At 39.4% G+C, this 27,547-nt stretch overlaps 1 protein-coding gene and 1 pseudogene across 1 annotated transcript; both read right to left on the bottom strand.

Moving 5' to 3' along the window:
* Window positions 1-1,065: 1,065 nt before the first annotated feature.
* LOC111382556 lies at window positions 1,066-21,180 on the bottom strand (annotated as a pseudogene).
* Window positions 21,181-21,545: 365 nt separating this feature from the next.
* Window positions 21,546-24,915, bottom strand: LOC111382559 (protein trichome birefringence-like 11). Its single transcript, XM_023006578.1, has 4 exons — window positions 24,156-24,915; window positions 22,894-23,283; window positions 22,445-22,603; window positions 21,546-22,154 (listed from the first exon to the last, which is right to left on the bottom strand). The coding sequence occupies exons 1-4, from the start codon at window positions 24,596-24,598 to the stop codon at window positions 21,785-21,787; spliced, it is 1,362 nt and encodes a 453-aa protein (XP_022862346.1). The 5' UTR covers window positions 24,599-24,915; the 3' UTR covers window positions 21,546-21,784.
* Between the last annotated feature and the right edge of the window lie 2,632 nt (window positions 24,916-27,547).

Below are 27,547 nucleotides of genomic sequence, written 5' to 3'. Positions count from 1 at the left end.
CCTCTACCATATATTTTAGAAAATCAGGGCCAAATGTCTTGGAAGTCTTAGCCCTTTTACTACGCCTTGATTCTTCCTCATTTGAAGTTTCATTGGTAATTTCATATGTTCTCTTGTTAGAACTCGTATTTTTTTATCTTTGTAAGGAAAAATATTTTTAAAGAATGTCGCATTCCTTGATTCAATTATGGTCCCTTCGTGTATGTCTTGTATTTCGAATTTGTGTACAAGAAATCGATATGTACTACTATTATTGACATATCCAATAAATATGCAATATATCGTTTTAGGACCGATTTTCACTTGTTTAGGCTTAGGTACCTCAACCTTAGCCAAACACCCCCACAATTTCAAGTATTGGTAGGATGGGGGATGACCTTTCTATAGTTCATATGGTGTCTCTTCCATTTTCTTAAGAGGTATTTTATTAAGAAGATTATTTGCCGTTAAAATAGCCTCTCCCCAAATGTTCTGTGGTAAACCCGAACTTATTCACATGGCATTCATCATTTATTTAAGTGTTCGATTTTTGCATTCTGCAACACCATTTGATTGAGGAGAGTAAGGTGCCGTTGTTTGATGAACAATTCCATGTCCAGAACAAAAGACTTCAAACGATGCCCCATATTCACCTCCTCTATCACTACGAATATTTTTTATTCGTTTTTTAAGTTGTGTTTCAACTTCATCCTTAGGTTTTGAATACATCTAAGGCTTCGTCTTTACTTCTCAAAGAAAGACATAGCAAAACTTTATACAATCATCAATAAATGTCACAAAGTATTTCTTACCACCTTGAGTTTATACAAATTTTAGATCGCATATATCGTTATGGATCAATTCAAGAGGGGTTGTGTTCCTTTGTATTGAATGGAACGGTATTTTAGCCAATTTTGTTTCAACATATATTTCACATTTATGATTAGGATTGATTTTATGCGCTGGACTTAAACTTTGATTCGTTAGTTTGCGCAACGATTTGTAATTCACATGTCCTAATCGACTATGCCACAAACATGAAGACTCAAGCAAGTAAACGAAATTTGTAATTTTATTCATAACGACTTACTTCGGTACAATTGTAAGAACGTTCAACTTGAACATTCCATCACACATGTATCCTTTCCCTGCATATATCTCATTCTTAGACAACACAAATCTATCGGATACAAATACAAGTTTAAAACCATTCTTGTTAAGTAGAGATCCAGACACTAAATTCTTTCTTATATCCGGCACATATAGGACATTGTTGAGGACGAGTTCTTTCTCAGATGTCATCTTCAAAGTGACTTTGTCTTGTCCTTCAACTTTGGAACTTGCAGAATTTCCCATGTATAGCCGTTCCCCATTCAATTCTTGATAATTGGAGAACATCTCCTTGTCCGCACACACATGGCGAGTAGTGTCGGTGTCAATCCACCATTCTCTAGTATTTCCAATCATGTTGCATTCGGACACTACTGCAGATAAACTCATTTCTTGTAGTCCATTGGATAGAGTGTTATTTGCAACCATGTGGGTTTGAGCATTCTTCTTTGGCTTTTGACATTCACTTGAACGATGTCCAGCTTTACCACAGTTGTAACAATTCCCTTTGAACTTCTTAGCCTTTTTGGAACTGTCTCTTTGCGGTGCATAATTAGGAGTCTTTCGTTTCTTGTTTGTTGCCTTTGGTTCCATTTCAACAAAATTTGCACCATCTTGATCAACCAGCCTTCGTTCGATTTTTCGATTGTCCTCTTCAATCCTCAAGCGCACAATCAATTCTTCCAAATTCATTTCCTTGCGTTTGTGCTTGAGGTAATTTTTGAAATCTCTCCACATAGAAGGGAGTTTCTCAATAATGGCAGTCACTTGGAATGATGCACTCAATTCTACTTTCTTGGCGTGGATGTCGTGCAACAAGACTTGAATCTATTGCACTCGGCTAATTACAGTTTTGGAATCCACCATCTTGTAGTCCAAAAATTTGCCAACAATGAACTTCTTTGTTCCGGCATCCTCGGTCTTATACTTTGTCTCCAAAGAATCCCATAATTCCTTGGCTGATTCCTTTGAACTATACACCCCATATAGTGTATTATCTAATGCATTTAGAATATAGTTCTTGCATAGAAAGTCCGAGTGTTTCCATGCATCCAAAGTAATAATCGATTCACGATTATTTTCCCCTTCTTGTACAGCCGATGCAGTTTCTTTTAGAAATTTAGCCAAATTAAGAGTGGTGAGATAAAACAACATCTTTTGTTGCCACCTCTTGAAGTCTACTTTTGCAAATTTTTTCGACTTTTTCCCATGTGGGATAGTAGTATTATGCAACGGTATGGCCCCGGGTGGTACCACATTATTGGAACCATTTTGACTTGACGAAATCTCGATGGTAGTTCATTTCTGTTACACAAACAGAAGTTTAACAAAATGATGATAATATCGGTGGAGGAATAGTACACAAAGCACTATTCAAACAAAGTAATGTTTGTCCACAACCAACCACAAAGACACCAAATTTGTCTTAAGATTGTTGGAAACGACTTATAAAAAGGGCTAAGGGTTGGTTTTGATATATTTGTTTGATCAGTTTTAGCCCGCAAGAGCGTGATCAAAACACAATTTATATGAATGGAAATTTGGACAGAGTTTCGGTATAAAGATTACGCAAAACAAGGATTAAGAAAGAGTAGAAATAGAGACTGATCCAAGGCGAAAACGTTATCTCTTTCCTTAAGACAAAATGCCCTGCTACGGTGCTTATGGTGAATGGTACTTTTCTCCCAAGATACAATGGATTCACAACTTGTCGTAGCAGCACTTCAAATCACAAGAAATCGACGAACTTTTGACAGAATTTCTCCTCTACAAAGGAAATGCTATGAAATTAGAAAGGAGAGAATTGCAAGAGGAGAATGAATGCTCAATGCAATTGATGTACCCAAAATTATGTCTATAGTGTTCTATTTATAGATGTAGAAAGGAAATGAAGTAGTGTCGGCCAAAATATGCGTCATTTCAAAAAAGTTGCAGCACTCGGCCAAAACCTGCATCCTTTCGAAAAGTTGCAACATTTCATTTCTTCCAACTTTGGTCCGCAATTTCTCATTCATCCAGAATTGATTTTGAGATTCCAAATATACCACGACGATCTACTCGAAGAGTATAATAAATTGGTCTATTTACTTTTGTAATTTGACCATCAGATCAAATCCGAATATATGGTCGAAATTGACACGTAGTCACACCTTTTCATTTTCCACTTTTACATACCTTTTCATTTTTCAATTTTTGGTTAATAATTCGAACCAATTCTTACAAATATCAAGCTCAACAAGAACACCAGGACCACAAACAAGACAGTCTTTGTCTCTGACAAACTTCGAAACTTTTGTGTGGATACCTTCAACTCCATTATACCTGTAACAAAATATTACAATTATAAACTTATTGGTTCAACTTCAAATGATAGAAAAAATTTTGATTATTAAAAAACAAAATCAAAATAAGACATGAAAGGCAAACATGTAGCAGATAAGCACAGAACAACTATGCACTCTTCACTAGGCTTGGCTAATTCCATATTTGGGAAGAGAAAAACAAAAGGTGGCAGACTTGACATAATCACTATCTCAGTGTAATCAGTGTGAAGAATTGATGCCGTAAATTTCATAATGGAAAGATCAATGGTGAAACTGAGAACCCATGAAAGAAAGCTGGAATTTTCATGGAGAATAGACACTACATCCATTAACAAAATCAAAAAACTGAAGCAGGCTTACGTTAAGTAATTTGATAATTCCCTGCTGCACCCTGAAATGATCTTCAAGGTTTCCAAAGCACAGGCAACTGAGATAATTGCATTGGTGGATGCTATAGCAGGTATAATATTTTTCACAACTCCCTATAAATGGTAAGAACAAAAATTATTTGTTATTACATGTGTATTCTATGAACAAAATAAAGCACTTAAAGATAGAGCATGCAATAAAAATCAATGACCTGAGTTATATTGGTTATCCTTATGACACACAGTACAATAAAACCGTCACTTGCCAGCAGTAAAAATGTAAAAAATTGACATACATGTTAGAATTATAGTTGTTCAAAATAAATTTAAAAAAAATTGTTGTGGGCTTAACCATGTGGCCGTTCAGGAGGGCCACTTGCACTATAACCATGCGACAGCATGGTTATAGCCCATGCGGTCGCATGGTTATTCGTTTTTCACCGTTTTTCTTTTGAATTTGGTGCCTTTTCAACATAATTTTGCACCATTTCGTGGGAACCCTTCAAAGCCTATAAATATGTGTTTCAATTGCAATAAAAAACACTCTTGAGAAAATTAAGAACCCCAAAATTATTCTCCCAAATTATCACATAATCAATCCTATTTCTATTTTCACTTGTTCTTTGTGAAAGATACACTTTGCTTTTGGTGTTCTTCACACAAATGCTTGTTCAATCCTACAAACTATTTGTCGAAACTCCTCAAAAGCATTGGAAAGGGGGCAAATAACGTTTGAGGATAGCGTTATCATTTTCGTGCTCAAGCCTTTAATCATATCTATATTCTTTTCCTCTTTGGTATTACCAATTTTCTTCTCTTCATTGCTTTAAATTTTCAACAATACATTATCATGCCATGAAATAATAGCATGTTGCAACACATTTGCTCACCTGAGTAATAGAATATGTACTCCTGGAATTCCAAAAAGATCTGCCCTCTTAACAGCCTGTAGATTAGATTGGACAAGTTAAAGTAGACACACACAGAGCGAGAGAGAAGTCTCGATGTTTTCTTGGATATATTAGTACAAAAATACAAGACACAAGTTCACCTCTGAACAAACCCACTGCATATGTTCAGGATTATCTGGATCAAAAGTTTTGCCACTGTTTAACCTTCAAGTGGAACATATAATACGATGAACTAAATGATGCAAAGGGATCCCTAAGAATCACCAACTTGTGAAAGATTTAGTGGATATGCTTACCTCATCCCATTTAATCAAATGGGCATATTCAATACAATGAGCAGCAATTCTAGGAGTTTCCGCAAGAGTACATAAAGGAAATTTTACTTGTGGTGGAAAGAGCCAAATGGTACACTCAAAACATGGTGTAGTTCCTGGCACTACAATCTTGGCATGGCCCTTGAATCCTTCAGTTCCACCATCCACCATAGGCTTTATGGTTTCTTCCAGTGGATTATCATCAGAGTCATATTCTGTTTAAACGTAACAAGAAACACAACACATAGGCTCGTTTAGAGACTTAAGAAAGTTGTGCTCATTTCATGTTCAATATTTATTTTCTAATTGACAGCATAAATATTAAACATAAAAACGAATTGTGTATAATTTCCAAACTATTGGAATATCAATATGAAAGAAGCGTGCATGTCCTTCTGAATGATATTTTATTCTTGTTTGTGTGTTTTACTCAGAGTAAGAGGATTTTGTTTTCAGTCAGGAACTTAGTGAATCCTCCAATTCATCATAAAAACATGTCCAAGTTTCACATAAGAACTTTACTGTAGCTTTATTAGGAGAAAAAGGTAACGGAGCATAGCATCTAGCATCACTGAAAAATTGCATATCTTTAATCTATTGTGTAGATAAGCTTCTTACCGATAAGAATAATTCACTTGTTCTGAATCCAAAATGAAGAAGTATACATCCAGTTAGCCAATTGTACTAAGGACTACCAATCCAAATAGTTAAAAAAAAAATATAAGCATTCAGTAACACCATATACACTCTTGAGCTTGTAATTTACCATATTTGTCAAACATCATGCCTAATAAAACACGGAACATTATGTCCGAAAGTTAAGCAGTTACAGGAACAAAGTTATAAAGCTCAGAATGCTCAATATGAAACCCCAAGAACATATTTAAACTTTCTGTATACTTTTACCTCTTTGGACCTAGTTTCAATTATGTCATGGAAGCTAAGCAGTCATTATTTATTAAACTATGTTCTATATCAACAAGGTTCATATATGATGTAGTGTAAAAGGATCAAGAACTGAATTCGAAAAAGGGCTAAACCCCCTTCATCCAAATCCAAATAATACATATAAATAAATGCATAGTAACTCATCTAAAAACATAAGCTATTAGAGAATGGAGGATTTTATTTACTTATATCTCCATCATGCTCCTTATATTCACAGAGACACATGAAAGTTTCCATAATTGGGCAATAAACTCAAACTTGGGAAGTTTGCCTACTCCAATATTATTTTGAACCACTGCATTCAAATACTTGTATTATTAGAGAGGGGATTTTATTTATTCATATGTATATCTTCAACAAAATGAACAAATAAATTCCAAAAGTTTCATCAGATTAAAAGCATGTATAGGATGTGTTTATATACAGTTTTGAATCATAAAATAGATACAAATGAGTGTTGGATAAGTAGTACTTGTAGGTCCCACGAAATATGTGAATAAAAAGTGATTTGACAATTTTTAAACAATTTATAAACATCCGCCAAACATAAGCTAATAAAAGATGAGGATTCAAGCATAATACTATTGAATGAACATCATCAAAAGCAACAGAAAATCCAAGAGAATAAAACCAAATAATTTCATAAAATAAGTGTCACTAGGCATATATTCATTCATTTCAGATGTTAACAGGACCTTGACACTAGGCACATATTCGTTCATTTCGGATGTCAACCTGACCCAAAAATTATAGACTGATTATACTCTAAAAGTGGAGACAAACCTAGAAAGTCACAAGCCACAACATTTATGTAGCTTCGAGCCTCGATGGAATCAAGACCAAGGACGATTATGCTGAAATCTCTGTAAAAATTCAATGGCTTATCCTCAATGCGACAGAAATGCGACATGATATTCACACCACTAACTCTTTCCATCACTCTTTTTGCAGCAACTTCAGCTTTTGGTTTTCCTACGTCTTCAAGCCTACAGAAAATTACCAACTAAAAACCTTTCAACATTAAGTAAACTTCCTGCTAAAATCCAACTATTTTATGAAAAAGAACTTAACTAAAAATTTCATATTCGTTAGTTTTAAACTCCAAATTAAATTTTGCATTTGGAAGCACGGAATCAAGGATTTGTAAGGGTTGTACTAAGACTTGAGATGCCAAATCTACTAAGGCTTGGGTTGTCAAAATCTGGTTCAAGACCAGCTTTTTAAAGGTTGACAGTTACGTAAGAATATTTTTAAACTCGTGGATTTATTCTGCCTGTCTAACACTCAATTTTGTTAGGTTAACAAATGTTGACCTCGAAAATTGGACCTTCCACGTGGTCAAAAGATAGCTACTCCACGTATTTCTTTCTGCGCACAATCAACGCACAGTCAGACGCACACGGTCGGGACCAGCGGGGGTGGTGGCGATCGTATACACTCTAACGGTAAAGTCAGGTTTAGGTGGTCGGAACGGTACCCAGTGGTTGTGACAAATAATAATAAGAGGGAGGAGAAAATATATAAACTTGTTATGGAGTGTTATGTCGTAGGAGTTTCATTACCTTTGCCTCTTGCCAAACTTTGGGTATTTATAGGTGAGATGGGCCGTTGGATGTAGGACACGTGTATACATCTGACGGTATGAGGCGTCCGCTCATAGGCGTCAATTAGCTGCGTCTGTAGCATGGGCGGATAGCTTGTTTCTCCTGAGTTGAATTGACATAAAGTTGATAAGTCACATCAACTAGTCTCATGGAGACGTCAAATCAATTTAAACCTTAGGTGCAGAGAGGATCTTGGCACAAATCTCTTTCTGAAATTGACGACGAATCTTTTGACAGAGGTCCACTTGGCCTCGGCCTCGGAGGCGAGGAGTTTCGAACAGTTCAGCAGGATCGCCTATACACAGCAGTGTGCTACTAGTTTGTTGACATTTGGTGATATCACTTCGGAAACACTTCGGACGATGTCTATTAGGTCGGAATGTGTGGTGGTGGGCATCCTGAGGCGGTTCAGATAGGGGCGTAACAGTGGTCCCCCCAAGTCCAAGTATGAATATTTATATCCTGGGTGAACTTGCTTTCCTAACCAGATGTATATGTCTCGGTACTGGGGACCGCGACTCGTGGGAGCTTGGGGGTCGATCTTTTGCAGTAATCGAAGCCATGATCTTAGGACCGAGGCGATGACCCAGAGGGGACTCGCGTTAGGCGCGTGTAAGCTATGCGAAGTTGAGTGAGGAACTCATCTGCTACCGATGCACTGACCCACTTGGGACGATGCGCTGGTAGATGGCTAAAACTTTGTGAAGCTTAGGAGGGAACACACATTCTAAGGCGATGACCCACAGGGGACTTCGCGTCGGGTGCGTCGAAGCTTTGTAAAGTTGAGGAGATCATCTGCCACCGGTGCGCTGACCCACATGGGCCGATGAGTTGTTAGATGGCTAAAACTTCGTAAAGTTTGGGAGGGAACGCACCTTCCAAAGCGATGATCCACAGGGGACTTCGCGTCAGGTGCGTCCAAGCTTTGTAAAGTTGAGTGAGGAGCTCGATCCGAGGCGATTCAAACGTCAAATGATTTGACAACTGTTGCGTATTTCTAAGGTGACAGTTGGGTGCCATGCCCATTCTCCTAAAAGGCTGCTGCGGCTACTCATTATTATTGACGGCTGGTGGTGATCGAGGTGACACGTTTTAAGCGAGCATGAAGGTCACAGCGACATCTTGGGCGTAGATCAAATCTGGCATTTCATTTCTACGGCCTAGATTCAAGATGCGATGAACGGTTTAGATTGATCGCATTTGAATTCAACAGTAGAGATCGGATGGGTCTTTCTATAAAAGGCAGACTTTGAGCTTTTCTCAAGCTTTCTACCATTACGAAACAAACACAATATTTTGCTCTCAGGTTATCTGCAATTTTCGACATTTTCTAAGCAATTCCAGCGAGAAAATTGAACTTCCGACGAGAAACACCAATATCCGGGGACCTTGCATTATTCCCGGCTAGGAAAACCTTCAAACTCGTAAGTTTCAGTACCTTTTAGGATTTTTAAATTTTGAAAAAATGGCCTCTGATGAGAGTTCTGGTTCGGGGAGGGGGTTAGAACTAGTGAGGATGGACGAGCCCATTATGGCGACCTCCTCAGAAATAGTCGAGGCAATAATAGGGGGAAAAATATATGGAAGCGACCGGATAGCCCAACAGATACTTCTGTGCACTGGGGGCATCGGACTACCCATCTAAACTGAGAGAGGCCGACCTGGGGAGACTTAGGATAGAGTATAGGATCCCTGATAGTATAGATTTGATCCTCCCCGGGACCGAAGAGAGGGCCTACTACCCTAGGCCGGGTTTTGTGGCCATTAGCGAGGCGATCCTTAGGGCCGGACTTAGGCTGCCAATTCACCCATTCTTTAGGATGGTGCTTAGATCATATGGGCTAGCCTCGACGCAACTCAATCCAAACTCCTGGAGCCAAACAGTGGGCTCCTGGATGTTGTGGAAAGAGGCGTCATTAGGGGTGGAGATGCCCCTCTCCGTCTTCCAGACTCTTTATATACCTAAGGTAACTGCTGGGGGGGATAAGACTCGGGGGTGGTACTATCTTACTTCGTGGGGTTCCCACACTCCATTCGTGCTTGATCTGTCGAGTTTTATCAAAGAATGGAAGAGCTCATGGTGCTGGGCCGCAGGGCGATGAGACATGATGGAGGGGGACCCCCTGGCGCCTCTTACGGTCCCGACGAAGTATTCAACACTTAGTGAGTATAGTAGTTGTTTTTCTTTATATTTTTCTTCGGTTCGAATCGTGCCTAATATTTGCATTTCCTTTGTAGGTGCTCTTCCTCGGTGCGAGCTGTCATTCGAGGACTTCGAAACCATCTGCATAATTTATCAGCTGCCTCAAAAGAAGAGGTCTTACCATAAGCTGATCCGAAAGAACATTCACTTCATTACCCACGACCTGATGGCATCCCAAGGTAACTGGACCGAAGTATTTACTCTTCATTCCGAACTCTCAACACTTGTACTAATTCATAATTCGTTCTTTGCAGACAACTTTAATAAGAAAATGCCCATGCGCCTCGACTTTAAGACCATCCAGAAGATGATGGCAGAGGCACGGGCATTGAAGGCCTCCTCTTCCTACAAAAAGCAAATGGAGGATCTGGTGGACGCCAGTAAGAGACTTCAGCCTCCAATGAAGGAGGAGGTACCGAAGGACCTGGAGGCTAACCTTCGGAGGAAGAGCAAGAAGAGCACCGCCCCTCCAAAATGCCCATCTGTGGCAAGGCCACCCTCTGCTCTGAAGCAAACCACAATTCCAATCGAGGTGGCCATTCCGGAGAAGAGGCCTGCTCCATCTGAGACTGCCACTGCCCCGGCTACAACACCACTTGCTGCTGTGCCAATTGCTCAAGTGCGGGGCGGCAGAAGAGGAAAAGGCCCCGTCCCTCTAAGGAAGTCGACTTTTTGGGCACAAATCCGGAGGAGCCGATGAGAGAAGTGTTGGAGGCCCTTCCTGCAGAAACAGCTGCAGTGGCGATGGTCCACAACAAATATTGGACCGAGGAGTGGAAGGACCACACCACCTTGTGCACAGCTGAGGACTTGGTGGCTGCAAATAGCGCCTGCGTTGCTCGGGTCCTTAGCACAAGCATTCAACTTGAGGGCCTGGTGAAGGATCTGAACTCCAAGAGGGAGGACCTCGCTAAGCGCCTCGAGGAAGCAATGCACTATAGGGATGCCGTGCGAGATGCCCAGGCCAAGGCCACGCAGGCGGAGGAGGGAAAGAAAGAGGCCGAGGCCCAGCTAACTGCTGCCAAAGCAGAAGTGGAACGGCTGAAGAAGGAGTTATATGAGGTGGAGTGCCAAGTGGCTACTGTGATTCGGCGACTTGATCATGTCAACGAGCACCACAAGCTCGCCACCGAGGCTCTGGAGGCCTCAAACAAAGAGAAGGCAGAGCTGAGGCAAAAGGCGGAGCTGAGGTAGAAAGCAGAGGCTCAGTCAGAGGAGATTGCCTCTTTGAATGAGGAGTTGAAGTTTGCAGGGGAGGTAGCAATTCAGAACTTCATCAACCACTTTGAAGACCATCCCCTGTATGACGACTTCGCCAATTTCTGGGCCTCTTGGAGTGCCCAAAGCTTGTTGGGTCGACTAAAAGAGGTACATCGCACTTTGGACATCTCCTCGTTGGAGGCAGAGTTCGGGGGACCAACTGGAGGTCGGCCTGACAAGCTTGCTGAGGAGGCTCCGGAGGCCCCAGAAGCAATCGATGCAGAAGTCCCTCTAGTAGAATAGGGCCATCTTTTGTAATGGCTTCGGCCTTCTTGTACTTCAATTCATTAAATGAAATGAAATTTTTTGCTAAGTATTTTTGCTTCTGCTTTTTTACCTTTTGGATCTGTTTATACTTGTATGAATGACAAACATCAAACAAAGCGTCTCGTAACTATAACCAGTTAATAATTGAGGTTCAGACCACTCAAGTTAATATAAGTTGAACCACTTAAGCGAACATGAAGCGACTCTTAACGTTACAGTTAACAATTTGAGATCGGACCACTTAAGTTAATATGAAGCGAACCACTTAAGCAAACATGAAGAGTCGCTTAGCACTAATCAGTCAATAATTGAAGATCAGATCACTTAAGTAAACATATCGAAGGACTGAGGAAATTATTTACTAACCCATGTGGCACAGAACCGAAGTTTCACTACTTGAGATAAATTACACCGCACTTTACCAAGGTAATTCATGCACTTAGTAAGCTAGGTGACTTACAACTGAGACCATATCAGAACAATCGATTCATTTGACCATATTGAGATCAGATCGAAACAAAGGCTCATCATTGATAGTACTTCCTCAAGTGTTCGATGTTCCACTGATGAGGCTCATCATTGATAGTCTTTCCTGCCATGTTTTCAATTTCGAAAGTACCAGGTCAGGATTCCCTACGGATGCGGTAAGGGCCCTCCCAGTTCGGGCCAAATACTCCTGACCCGGTTGGTTTTGAAGATTGGAAGACCCTTCTAAGGACGAGATCGCCCAGGCGAAGTGTTCTGCTTCTGACCTTGGAGTTATAATAACGGGTCATCTTTCGATGATACTTTGCCAAGTTCACTTGGGAGGCATCCCTCTTCTCCTCAAGGAGGTGCAGTTCGCTTATTCGAGTTTCGTCGTTGCTGATCTCATTAAACTGTATCCTACGATGTGATGGGACCCCGACCTCGATCGGGCTCATGGCCTCGGCTCCGTAGGTCATGAAAAATGGCTTTTCACCTGTTGCAGTTCGGCTAGAAGTCCTGATAGCCCAGAGGACGTGGGGGAGTTCATCAACCTAGGCCCCCTTTGAGGTGTCAAGCTTCCTTTTCAAGGTGTGCTTGATAGTCTTGTTCATTGCTTCAACTTGCCCATTTGCTTGGGGGTGATGAGGTGTTGAGAAGTCCTTCTTTATGCCTAGTTCGTCGCATAAGTCTCGCATCTTCCTATTGTCAAACTGTCTTCCATTGTCAGACACTAAGGAGTGGGGAATGCCGAACCAACAAATGATGTTCTTCCAGACGAATTTGATAGTATTCGCCTCGATGATCCTGGCAAGGGGTTCTGCCTCGACCCACTTAGTGAAGTAGTCAATGGCAAAAGTTGCACTTCCTCTTCCTTTTGGGAGTGGACCAATGAAGTCAATCCCTCACTTGGCGAATGGCCAAGGGCTGGTTACTACGGAGAGGCCCTGACTAGGCTATCTTTGTATGTTCGAGAAGCGCTCGCACTTGTCACATTTCTGGACAAATTGGCAAGTATCCCTTTTCAGGGTCGGCCAAAAGTAGCCTTGACGAAAAACCTTGTGTGCCAGAGCTGTTCCTTCGGAGTGATTCCCGCAGAGTCCCTCATGGATTTCCCTGAGTATGTATGTGGCCTCTTCGCCTCCCACGCATCGAAGAAACGGCGAGGCGAAGCCTCTCTTGTAAAGAGTATTTTCTTGCAGGACGAAGTGTGCAACCCTTCTTCTTAACTTCCTCGCCTCGCTTCCAGAAGCAGGCAGTGTTTGATCCTTCAGGTAGGCGATAATAGGCTGCATCCACAATGGGGTACCTTCTATCCATAGTATCTCTTCACCTCCGGAGGTGGAGGGATTTGATAAGTGCTCAATAGGGATGACCTTTAGCAGCTTTGAATCCTTGCTGCTGGCCAATTTTGAAAGGGCATCAGCATGTACATGCTCTAGACGGTGGACTTGAGTCAGTTTAAACCTTTCAAAATGAGGAACTACGTCCAGAACCAACTTCAAGTACGCAATCATGCTACCATCTTTGGCTGCAAAGTTTCCATTGACCTGGTTCACTATAAGTTGGGAGTCACTGCTCGCCAGGAGCCTTCTGACCCACATCTCCTTAGCAAGTCTAAGACCTGCCAGAAGGGCCTCGTATTCAGCAGCGTTGTTTGAGGCTTTGAAGCCGAACCTTACTGCACAATTTAGCCTGTCGCCTTCCGGGCTTTCCAGTACCATCCCTGCCCCTGAGCCAGTCTCTCCTGATGACCCATCTACGAACAGTTTGCATGTGGGGGGCTCGGTTGGTTTCATTATCGCCTCCATTTCTGGGGTTTTGGCAAACTCAACCATAAAATTAGCAAGGGCTTAGCCCTTGATGGCGTGTCGAGGTCGGAACGTTAGATCGAACTCACTGAGCTCGATTGTCCATTTTAGCAGGCATCCTGATGCGTCTGTTTTCTGCATTACCTGCTTCAACGGGAAGTTGGTGAGAACTAGAATTGAGTGGGCCTGGAAGTACGGCCTCAATTTTCTTGAGGTTGTGATAAGGGCGAGCGCCAGTTTCTCCTTGTCTGGGTAGCGTGTTTCAGCTGGGAGGAGTGCTTTGCTGACGTAATACACTGGCAACTGGCGCTCACTTTCTTCCCTGACTAGGGCATCGCTGACCGCCACGTCCGAAACTGCTAAGTACAGTAGTAGTGACTCATCTGATTGAGGTTTCGACAAGAGAGGCGCCTCTCCGAGGTGCTTTTTCAGCGCCTGGAAGGCTTCTTCACACTCCGAAATCCATTGGAATTTCTTTCCTTGTTTCAGTACATTGAAGAAAGGTAAGCTTTTATCTGTGGCCCTGGAGATGAAGCGATTGAGTACGGCTATCCGACCATTGAGGCTTTGGACGTCCTTTGGTTTCTGAGGTGACCGCATCTCTAGCAAGGCCATTATTTTCACTGAATTTGCTTCAATTTCTCTTTGATGAACAATATACCCCAAGAACTGACCCAATGCCACTCTAAAGGTGCACTTGAGGGGATTTAATTTTATATTATACTTCCTAAGTATCTGAAAAGTTTGGTCGATGTGGCTTACGTGTTCGACTGCCTGAGGCTTTTGACTAGCATGTCATCCACGTAGACCTCCATGATTTTGCCAATGAGTTCAGCAAACATCATGTTGACCAACCTTGATATGTAGCTCCGACATTCTTCAATCCGAAGGGCATGACTTTGTAGCAATACAGACCTCTGTCCATTATGAACGATGTAGCCTCCTCATCAGGTCGGAATATGGGTATCTGGTTATACCCTGAGTATGCACCATGAAGCTCAGTAGTTCATGTCCAGCAGTAGAATCCACAAGTTGATATATTCTTGGAAGTGGGAAACTGTCTTTAGAGCATGCCTTATTGAAGTTTGTGAAGTCTACGCATACCTTCCACTTTCCGCTGGGCTTACCAGGACCGAGTTGGATATCCACTTCGGGTATATGGTCTCCCTTATAAAACCACTGCGGCTAAGTTTGTTTACTTCGTCTTTCAATGCCTTGTACCTTTTCAGATTGAGGGCACGCCTCTTTTGTCTATGGGGGAATAGGAGGGGTTGATGTTAAGGTGATGGCAACTGATCCTAGGATCTATTCCCACCATATCTTCATACTTCCATGCGAGGACATCCAAGTTCCTTTTCAGGAAGCATATCATCTCTACTTTTACTTCAGGGGACAATGACTTTCCTATACGCAAGACCTGACTCGGGTCTTCTGGGTTGGCGGGGAAAGTCTCCAATTTTTCCATTGGGGTCGCATTTGGTTCAGAGTCAATTATTCGAGGATCTAACTCATCGAGAGGGTGTCCTTATTCAAGGGCCTCTTCCATGTCAACGTCTTCCTCTTGTTTAGAGGTATGCCCTTGTTCAGGGGCGTCGAGCATTTTCACGTCCGTACTAACTTTAGTAGGAACCTTAGATAGGATTACATTAACAGTTCGGGGCTCGAACTTTCGCAGCGAGTTTAAGTAGCATGCTCTAGAGCCCATCTGATCGCCTCGGACCGTAGCAATCCCATGTTCAGTTGGAAACATCATGCACAAGTAGTGGATGGATGTGACAGCCCAAAGATCTTTCAAAGCGGGTCTTCCCAATACTCCATGATAAGTCGATATGTGATCTACCAGCAAAAATTTTATGAAGTGTTGGGCCACTAGCGGTGCTGAACCCATCTCGATAGGCAGAGTGATCCGCCCTCGTAGGACGATGTTGTCCCCAATGAATCCGAATAATGGGTCGGTCATGGGGATCAACCCATGTTCAATTTGCATTTTGTCAAAAGTGGAGCCGAACAATATGTTCACGGAACTGCCATTGTTGACGAGCATGAGTTTCAATCCGTTTCTAGCCACTACGGCTTTTACAACCAATGCATCACAATGGGGGTGGTGAATCCCCTTTGTGTCTTCCTGGGAGAAGGTGATTGGGGCCATCCTGTCGGCTGCTTGTGACTTGTTGACAATGTAAGTGATCATTGGAGGGTCATTTGATTCCCTTGTATAATTTCTTTGGGCATTCCTGGTGTTGCCACCGATGTGGGGTCCCCCAATGATGGTATCGATTTCCCTGATGACTTGGCTCCCAGAAAGTGGGGCCTGGTTTCTCTGTCTAGATTGACCTCGATCCCTTGATTCTCTTCTCCGAGGTGATTGTTCTCTGTGCCCTCTCTCCCCTGCTCAGGGAGGCGGATCTGGGAGGATATTCGTTCCTGCTGGAAGTGTGTGGGTTGCTTCGATCAGGGCGTCATTGGCGTCTCGGCACTCACTAGTGTCGTGCCCATAGAGTTGATGGAAAGTACAAAACCTCGCCCCTTCCAAGGGTCTGTTTGACCTTTTCTTCTTCTTTTCTTGTTATTAGCTCTTCCAGATGGTCTCGCTTCGGTAGGGGCATTCTCATATGTCAACACTGGTACTGCATTCAATGTGGCGGAAGCCAGGACTTGTCCGGACGTGGGAGCTATTGTATGACCTGCTTTGGTCCATTGCTGAGTAACAAGGTGTGCCACAGGTCCTCGACCTACCTGCCTCTGAGGTAGAGGGAGTCCCTGCGTGGCATGGTTGCGATGATCAATCATTTCTTCACTCACAATTTTCACTCTCATCATTTCCATCAGTTCGTCATATGTGGAGGGATTCTTGCTGCGCACGTCCCTCCAGAATAAAGTGTTCATGTTGAGCCCGCCTTTCAGAGCTGAAAGGGCTTCTCTGTCAGTGACCTGTTTGCAGTAGGTGATTTCGTCTGTAAATTTGGCGAGATAGCTTTTCAGCGTCTTCCCAGGGGCCTGCCTCATATCCTACAGGCGTTGCACTTGTGCCTCTCCTTCTCTGCGTGAGAGGTATTGGTTCAAAAATGCTTTTTTCAAATCTGGTCAACTTCTAATGCTTAGGGAAGGAAGCCTGCTGTACCACACTTCGACGGCTCCGCCTAGTGTTAAATGGAAGGCTCTGCATTTCAAAGCAAGCGAGGCTCCCATGAGGCTCATTTGTGTCATGTATTTGGTGAGGTGCTTCTCCAGGTCCCCATTTCCTTCATACTTGGGGATCTTAGGGGGCATGAAATTTGTAGGCATTGGGAAGTTTCGGATCTCCCTTGAGAAAGGGAAGTTATCATCATCATCGTCAATCTCATAAGATCGACAGGGCCCATCTGACCCTTCATCATCTTGAATGTTCTTGAGAGGTGGAGGTGCTTATCCTCGATTTCTCCAATCGACTAGGTTCCTCCTGTCCCTCCTATTTCTAGAAGGAGGAGGAACATGCTCTTGTTCCTGATCTGGACGAACTGATCTTCTTATCGGACAGACCCTATTGCTAGGATCCTCTCCTATCCGATCGAAGACGCTTGCCGACCTTTGTTCCCCGTATTCTTGAGGAAAATTATCCCCCAGGTGTGGTTCTGATGGCTGGCTCCCTTGCACATAAGATGTGGCTTCGGTGTTCATCTTTCTTTCGAGGGGGCGTTCTGTGTGCCAGCTCATGTGGCCTCGGGAGTGAGATACAGGGGCTTCCTGCACTGGATAAGATCCTTGGGGCATTTGATAGCCCTGATGACCCTGGGCTGGCATGAGGAATTCATGCATTGCCATATTCTGAGTTGCGATATCTCTCATACCCGCAGCTATTTGAATCATTTCTTTAGTGAGCATGGCTGTTCTTTTACCTCGATGACGTCGGTGATGTGGTCTCTGATGAGTAACATTGTTATGGAGTACCTCTTCTTCAGAGGCTTCTCTCATGGGGTTGTCGTCTTTATGGCTATAGTTCATCCTATCTCTTTTTTCAAGGATGGTGCAAACTTGGATTGTCACTTGAATTTGTTCTTTTTCAAGAACGTGCCCTTTTCAGGGTTAGTCGATAGTTTTTCAGTAACTTCTTCGGTGGAGAATGCAGAACTTTGTACGAGAAATGTTTCCCACAGACGGTGCCAATCTGTTGACCTCGAAAATTGGACCTTCCACGTGGCCAACCGATAGCTACTCCACGTATTCCTCCCTGTGTACAATCAACGCACGGTCAGACGCACACGACCGGGACCAACGGGGGCGGCGGCGGCCATATACACTCCGACGGTCAAGTCAGGTTTGGATGGTCGGAACAGTACCCAGGGGTTGTGACAAATAATAATAAGGGGGAGGAGAAAATATATAAACTTGCTATGGAGTGCTATGTCGTAGGAGTTTCATTACCTTTGCCTCTTGCCAAATCTTGGGTATTTATAGGTGAGATGGGCCGTTGAATGTGGGACACGTGTATACATCTGACGGTATGAGGCGTCCGCTCATAGGCATCAATCAGCCGTGTAGAGTGGGTGGACAGCTTGTTTCTCCTGAGTTGAATTAACATAAAATTGATAAGTCACATCAACTAGTCTCATGGAGATATCAAATCAATTTAAACCTTAGGTGCAGAGAGGATCTTGACACAAATCTCTTTCTGAAATTGGCAACAGATCTTCTGACAGGGGTCCACTTGGCCTCGGCCTCGGAGGCGAGGAGTTTCGATCAGTTCAGCAGGATCGCTTATACATAGCAGTGTGCTACTAGGTTGTTGACATTTGGTGATATTACTTCGGAAACACTTCGGACGGGTGTCTATCAGGTCGGAATGTGTGGTGGTGGGCGTCCCGAGGCGATTCAGATAGGGGCGTAACAACAAGTGTCAAAATAGCGCAAATCAATAATGATGTTCAAGATGGCCTTTATTTCTGGCAAATGGCTCATTCAAGCTAGCTAGAGAAAATAAAAGATCCGAGCTTGAACATATTTCTTGCATGTTTGTGATTGTTGATAAAACATATCAGAACAAGTTCAAACGACCTAAACCTTAGCTCAAGTTGGCTAATTGACATCCCTGACTCACAATGGAATTGGACGGGGTAGAATAATGTTGAATAGATTTTTGAAGAGTGACATTACACATACATCAGGGTGTTCATCATGGTGTCCACCCCCCTCACATGGAGGGGAGCCTACTTCAAATAAAATATAATCTAACCAAATTAGGTCCCCCTCTATGTGAGGGGAGAAGACATCATTATAGACACTGCATTATATACGGGTAGCATATTTCTTTCTTGAATTCCAAGTTGAAAGGTTGATCCACGCTGGCAAATGTCTTCACGAATTGATAATATCTTTGTTCCAACTCCCAAAATTCAAGCAAATAGACGTGTGAATATAAAAGTAAGGATTCGTTAGTTAAACCCTATTATACCCTTTTGAATGTCATCATCACCCAATAGCCTATCCGAATTATATGTGCATCCAATAAATGAGCAAATAACCATCTTTACTATTAAAGATGATCACCAAAATATCCAACAGTGAAAATCCATAACTCCAATCTAAGCACCATTATTGAACAAAGGATAAAGTCAACATGTACCCCTTAATCACCCTATAAACTTCAACAATATTCTCCATCACACCTTTCATACATTACACCTAGATGCATTCCAATTAACATATTTGGTCATGTTTTCGTGCGTTCACGCATCGAGCACATAATTAGCATTAAGATTAACCTGAATAGAAACTGGCGATTAAGATTGGTTACTTCAATGCGATCCATATCAAAGACGTCGAGGTTTCGAAATCCCGATAAAGCCAAGTCTTTCAACAATTCGCATCCAAGCCTACCTGCGCCTACCAAAACTTTGGCATACTTCTTTATGTCATCTCTCAGCTAAACTCATAAACATAAACGATAGTTAGATAGATCTTTTGATAGTGAAAATATGAATGCACTATGTGTTAGTGGAAAATACTAGGGGTGAACGCAGTTCGATTTGGATGGTTTGTACTATATTTTCAATTTAGACCATTTTTAGTGGTTTGAAATTTTCTCAAACCAAACCATTTTATTTTTCAAACCAAATCATAATTTGCAGTTTGGTTAGATTTTAATCCACAGTTTACCTTTAGACATTATAATAATGTATTGAACATAGTTAAATATAAGTGTAAACGAGAACTAATAATGTTAAATGTTAAATTACATTCATATTTACTATGGAACACATGAATAAATTATTTTCAAAATTGATTGCTAAAAAATGTTAATAAAACAAATGCATCTTTCTTCATTTTTATTTATCTTTTCTTGTTTGACAATCATATTGTTATATAGCAGTTGGTAAATGTAGAGTTACATTCTATTATTATAGTTTAGTTAAAATTCTTTTTCGTTTTGCTAGTAAGATGTAAAGTAAAAGGTAGTAGTACTAGTTAGAGAACTTTAACATTTTTCATACAATCAATATGCTTCGTCATTCGTTCTTTTCTAATAAAAAAAAAATTCATTAATTATCTAGACAAACAAACAATCATTTTTCTATCTAAACCACAACTCACAAGTGTATAATAAGTTCAAAAAAACAAATAAAAGAAAGAACAATGGAAAATGGTCATAATAAAATCTAAGACTTATCAAAAGAGAAAAGAGAAAGAGGTGATTCAGGTAGATATTATTAGACTAACAAGTAAAGGCGATTGACGATTCGTTCAGCGATGGTAGACAAGCATCAAATGTTGGGGAAATTAGAATTTATGTTATGGTTTCTGAAACTTTGGACCTCATTTACTGATGTAGTTTTGTTAAAATATGATTTGGATTGTTGAAAATATATGTTTTTTTTTTCATTTAATATGATTTTGGAATAATTTTAGTATAGTTTAGATATCAGGTGAGGACATGTGTTGTGAATCTATTAAATCATATGTCAATAATGATGAACATAATTTACTTTCTATGATTATTTCAATAGGCCGTTGTAATTTGTATTGTTAAATTGGTATTTTTTTAAAGTAAAAACTGTAAAATTTTTAAGTTAATGAAATTAATTTTTTAATTTAATAATTTAAAAAAGCTTCGATTTGGCTTTGTGCGGTTTTTGAAAATCAAAATTTAAACCAAACCATTTTGAAACGGTTTGGTTTGGTTTGAGAAAAAAGAAACTATGGGTCCACGTGAACCCGAATCAACGATTTCGATTCGATATGCAATTTCGTGATTTTTTTGTGCAGCCCTAGAAAATACACAATGGAGGGTGTTTTTGTCATTATTTGGGAAGAATGTATTATAGTATAATGATTGATGTTGAAATGTGTGATTAAAAAAGAAGAAAAAGATTCATGTGTGTAATATTATTTTAATGAAAAATGTGTGATTAAAAATGAGTCCCGTAGAAAAAATAACGAGAAACGATGGGAGAAAATACAAACAAGGCTATGAAGAGAAAAAAAAAAAAACTCGACACAAGTGGAGAGAGAGAAATACTTCTGGACTGGGCTCAAAGTCAGGCCGACAAGGCGGCCAGGCCGGAGGAGGAACTTGTCCAGGTCTCTTGATCTGCTGGGTGGCGCCGCTGCCATCGTTGTCGGAGAGTGTATCCGGGGTGCGAACTTATTTGAGGAGTATTAGGCGGTAGATTAGAATTTACGCATGGGGTGCGAATGAAATTAACTTGCGCACTTAATCAATTAAAATTCCACATCGGCACACAATGTTTTTAAAAATGATGTAATTGACCATTACAATTTCATTTATTGCACGTAGGTATATATAGTTCGAATTTTCCTTCAAAACTTACAAACTATAATCTCTAATAAGCAATTCCCATAGTTTTCATCTACATTCTCATGACAAGAAATGCTCAACTAACCTATAAAGCACCTTTTTAATCCCTAACCTTTAAGTTACTTATTTTATTCAGACATGATTTTTAAATTACTATTTTTAATTACAAAACTTGAGTAAATCTTTACATACACAAAAGGAATTCATCTTTACTCTTTGATTCAATATGCAAAACTGCCAACAAAATTCTATCCACAATTGTTCAATTCTATTTCTAACTTTGCCCCTAAAACTGGAATTTCATCCGTGCAATAAATAAAAAATGTAACAAGATTTCAGATATCCCTACAATCAGATGATCCTTGCTCTGATTGATACTTGCACAGATGATCTTGCACAATATGACTTGTACACTTCCCTGTAAATGATCATACCGCCTGAGCATGAAATGTTGAAGAATTCGTACTTTTCTTGGAGTTGTGCTTTAGCAAGAGGACATAGAGTAGCTCGTTCCATGCATCAGGGACTCCAGGAAGACACCAGTGGCTGCAATCCTGTCTATGGAGGGGAGCAGGACCAACTTTTGGACCCAAGTAATATAAAGAAGAATGCCCGTCCTTTCTTCTTGCTGACATATGAGTTACATTTAGTGTTCTCAAATCTAATTCTTTCCGTTGACTTGACATAACATCGGCGAATATGCTATATTGAGCCCAAGTGTGGGATGGCACAAATGAAGAACCGAACTCTGGAAGCGTCTCCAAGTGACAGGTTCCTCCAGATTTCCAATCTCCACCCCTGAAAAATTTGTCAAACAAAATAAATCCAAGTGCATTTCTGATTTGTTTTGTTTAATTTTGCTCTTGTAATGAAAACTAGGGCTTGATATCTAAGTAAAATTTTTAACATTTATGGGCTTAAGGGCTACAACCTACAGCTACTTCTCTGTATCAACCAATCTCGTATTCCAATATTAAATCAATGAAATGAAATGAATTGAACTCTTTGATACTTCCCAAGCCAATTCCGATATTTTAACCCGTTAAGCACATGTGATAGTAAAGGTGGGAGAAAAGCTCGAGTGAAACCTGAAATGTACAGGAGCATATGTCCGAAAGAAGACCTGTGTCTTGGTGGTATTCACTTTTCTATGTATCCATTCTACCACTGTTTCTAAGGACTTTTGGTATGCACTCTCAACTCTCATCTCCATCTTCACCTCTGATCCTTCTTGGAAGTAACAACCCCTGGGAATACATTCATATATCTTAAAATTAGCAACTTCAAAATTGTACATGAAAAAAAACATAATGACATTATTGCCTCTTTCTACAGAACATTCAAGTATATATTGATCTTCATCTAGACCACTTGAATTGTCTTTCTTTTCATCAGAGTATGTTTTTTGGGTGCGTATGTGTGTTGTGATGGGTGGACGGGTTTTAATCTAAACTCTACACCTAAATTAGGCAAAACTCAAAATTCAAAGAGGATACACAAAGCAAATATCAGATGAGAGGAACTTAAGCAAAATTACCCTCTTATGGTCTTCTCGTAATTCCACCAATGTCCTGTGTTGAAAACGAGCACATCAGCATCTTTCCATTTCATAGAAGTCCAATCCATTTGATCTAGTTTTAGAGTTGTTTTTATCTTGGATGAAACTTTGGCAGGAGGCCGGCTTTGCAATACAAGAAATGGTGCCCTGTAGTATTCCACGGTGCAATTATATTCCATAAACTTGAATACCAAGAATCCTTTATGCTTTGTAATCGGGTTTCCATTTACTTCGTAGATTGAGTCTTTGTTCAAAATAGCCGAAGACAGCATGCAGAGAAGGGACTCCCATTGGTTTCTCCCAATTGAGTCTCCCACGAACACTAGACGTTTATTTCGAAGTTTTTCGAGCATAATCTTCCCATCAAATCTGTTTTATAAGCATGGAGAAAAAGTTAACCGACTTACTTCTCTCTAATTTTGTCAACTGCATATTTGGTACCAAAACATGCCAACAATCCTACTGACATAATTGGTCGTCGATATTTATCATATGAGATCCTTCTGAACAAGCTAAGAATGCCTAGAATGCATATTTAGAATGTATTTTCAAAAATTTAATCCGGGAAAATAAAATGCAAATTTGAGGACGGTAGTGCAATTGATCCTTTAAGAAAATTCATGTTTCAGAATTAATCAGAATTGGTCCTTCAAACACTTAATACATCAGTAACAAATACTGAGAGAAAAATTAATGAGAAAAGGAAAATACACATATCCATAGATAGATGGAAAATCATTTTCAAACAAATTTTTTGAAAAGGTAGCTCATGCCTTGAAATTTGTCAGCTACACACGTCCCTTTCATTTCCTCTTTCATATGTCACTCCTGGACGAAGCAAAAAACCTCATTCTTTTGGATCCAAAAATGATGGAATGGTTTTTGAATCAAGGATTTTTTCCATTTCTATAACAAGTTGGGATTATTTAGCTACTATGTCCAAGAAAACATGCTACCATGTGAAAAAGAACAGCAACCACGAAAAGAAAAGCCAAGTATACAGCATAAACTATTATAATATAGAACTCTTACAAGTATTGGAAGTTACCAGTAGAGCAACGTGCACACAAAGATAATTTCATAACTTAGCCTACTGAATCAAACTACAAAGCAACACTATCAAGTCTTACGAATATAAATTTTATGTTTATTCAAGAAATTATCAAAAACATCAAATTCCTATCCTGTCAATTCAAGTACACAGTATTTTAATTGAAGGATATAGAAAATTCTTTGGGAACCTGGGCAAATTGCAATCTTTGGGCTGCCACCTCCACTTGGTGTAGAAAAAATCAGGCCTCCCATTCTCAGAACATTTGAATCCTCCATCCAAGAAACTGCAATTTCTAGACTGATACAAAGGATAACTATCATCCCACACCCAATCACCTTCAAACACGTCACACCCACCATCATTTTCACTTAAATAATCAACTTTTTTTCTACTCTCAGTACCATTCCCACCATCAAATCGTAACCACAGAAACCTCTCTTTCTGTGAAGAAAATCTAGTAGTTACACTTCTGTAATTCAGTAAAAAGAAACAAAAAATCACACAAACTGTCACAAAAAAGAATCCAAGAATCCTTATTGAGGGCTCAAACAGTCTCAATCTCTTGGCTTTCTTGAAATATTCAGTAAAAGACATGGTTTCAGACCGTACTACGAATGGGCTATTGCACATTTGAATCAAGAATCAGTTTTTCTTGTGAATCTTCAATCTCTATACATATAAATAGGAGTAGAAGAAAGAAATAGTGTCCAAAGAATTGCAATCTGCAAGCAAGATATCAACTGAAAAATCATCATAAAAAAGAATTTTTTTCACCGTTTTTTATTTTTCTTTGGGCAATGGCTTATATACTCACTTAAAGTACTTTTTTGAGTGTGATTAGTTAGAAAAGGAAGAAGGGTGTCTATAAAGCAAAGTAACAGTTATGGAAGAAATTGTATTGTAAAGAGAGAAAGGGGAGAACTGTAGAAAGATAGCGAGTTAATTGGAATTATTGGGAGTGGTGGGATTACACGTAATTGGATTAAAAATTTTCAAATCTAGAAAGAATCTCTCATATGTTAATTACATTTGATGTACATATAGAAATAACTCAAATAAGTATATATTTAATCAGTTGAAGTTATAATTTTTAAGGCCGGGCGTGAATTCAGAATACTATATTGATAAATATATTCTTTTACGAAATCGTGAGTGAAAGTTGGATAAAATTAAAGAGAAAAAAAAAAGTCTACTAAAAATAAGATCTCGATTAATGTAGAGAAGGGTTGACTCGAGTCGAGGTGTAACACGCAACTAGTACACGAAATTTTTTGTTCATTCCATGGGTATAAATCAGTGGCGACAGTTAAAAATAGGAATTGTGCTACAGATACAATTTATTTTACAGCATTGTTGACAGTCTTCTCACGTGAGGAGTGGAGTCCACGATTAAAATAATCGCAGATCCCACATTTTGTAAGACAGCCGTTAAATGAAGTGTACACTTCTCATTTTCCTAAATATAGTGTTGCCCAACGTTTGGTTGCAATGTTTGGAGGAAAATGGAAGGTCTTTTGGAGGGATGTTAGACCATGTTTGACAAAGTTTTAAAAAGTTCACTTATAAATAAAAGTACAAATTTAAAAATAAAAATTAAGTTACGAAGTTATTTATCTTGATGATCAGATAAAAAATTATTTTAAAATAACATACTCCTTTTTGGAGCTTAAGGGATTGACCATAAAAGACAAAATTTTCATCTTGAATTTGAAACGTTGAGAGGAGTGTGAAATAGTGGAAAATGAAATAATTAAAGGGGTTGAAATAATTTGATCTTGTAAAATGTTTTTATATATGTGATTGTGCCACGTTAGTGCTGGTAAATAAAAGTTAATTTTTTAGGACTCTAGATTTAGCACTTATTTGATACAAATTTTAAGCTAATTAAAATTAATTTTTGATCGTTATTTCACTATTTCAACCGTTATTTTTGAGTTCTTCTCTCACGAATAGAAATCACTTTATTTCTAACGGTCAAAAAATAATTAATTAAATCCCTACAAAACAAGTACTTACTGAGAAGCCAAAAAGTTAAAGAAATAAAATTCTATTTTTGATGTTGACTTCAAATTCTTAAGTTTTTTTGTTCTTATTTGATTATCTTTACTTTAATTTATTTCTCATATTTATTTTCAATCAAATTCACAAAATAAAATATTTTACACGTAAATCCAAAAAATATATTTTTTTTTAAACCACATATTTTTCGAAAAATACTATTCAAAACTATTTTTTTTTTTTTTATTTCAAAGCCAGCAAACAGGGGATTAGCACCAAGAATAGAAACCATACGAGAAGGTAAGTAATTATTTCCAAATGTTTTTATTAATGTCTGATAAACGCTAAAACATAATTAGACATATAATAATTAGCTAATTATTCAGATTCCAACAAGTTAAGGAAACAAAAAAGTAAAGATTTAATTAATTTCATAATCTCGTCTGTGAAAAATTACGCGTTGAAGCAATTCTTAATTTCTAAAGATTCCCTGCAAAAGAGTAATTGTTCTTTTCTCTAATTTTGTTTTGATATTATTCATATGTATTTAAAAAATACATATATCATTATTTTTCTTATTCAAATTTGCATTTTTCAAAACGACAAGTAACTTTTCTTCGAATTTTAGACACAATGATTGTCTTGATTGAAAAAATCTGACTTGAGACTCGATCATAAACTATAAGAACATGGTCAGACCAAGTTTTTTGAGCTGATTAAATTTTTATTTTTACTTTTAGTTTTTGAATGAAAGTCAAATCTCAATTATTTCTAGCATTGACAACTATTTTCACTCGCCGCACGTTAGTGCATAGCATGTTGCTGCACGTTTGATTTTTCTTCCTTTTATTCCAATTGACTCTAAGAGGGGGCGAAACGTGTCATTATTTATCATTAATTCGAGGGGAGAAATTCTGATTAATTTATAAATTGCCAAAAACTATATTATAATGAAGCCAATAAGCTAACACCACAAATGCCAATTCGTCTCCAAAACACTATGAAAACGAACATAACTAGTTAAAAAAAAAGTATCGAACATGTCACAACAGTATTTATAAAATTTTGGGCTTTATCCTTCTCGTGTATGTACAAGTCATTTAGTTTAAAATTGAAAAAACTCATTTTGGAACATATGCAAAGCGTAAAGAGATAAGTCAATAAAGAACTATAAAATTCGAAATTATTTTAGCCAAGAAAAAGACACGTGGTAAAGACAAGATAGACTTTGAACAGACAAACAGGCTACCCCAACTCCTAACTCATCTGAAGTTGCATTGGGTCCCATGCGATGGCCTAGTTTTTTGGTTCCCATTGGGTTTACCTTGTTCACATGTCCGTGAAAATATCAATTTCTTGAGAGATCATTGGCTCGATGAAAGACCTAGAAATTGCACCCAAATGCTCTAAAATGTGAAAAGGTTGGCTCTTCCTTGAACCCAAGCAGTGGACCTAAACGGTTTTATTATACGTACACTCACCATAATAGATAAATAGTATTTCTCCTTGAAAATCCCCTTGTTTTTATTGAGATTGACGGAACAAAGTGAAAAAATCTTATTGTATTGATTCTCAAAGTGA

The sequence above is a fragment of the Olea europaea genome, unplaced genomic scaffold (assembly GCF_002742605.1).
Source record: "Olea europaea var. sylvestris unplaced genomic scaffold, O_europaea_v1 scaffold2520, whole genome shotgun sequence".
NCBI lineage: Eukaryota > Viridiplantae > Streptophyta > Magnoliopsida > Lamiales > Oleaceae > Olea > Olea europaea.
This window is presented reverse-complemented; position numbering and strand designations above follow the sequence as displayed.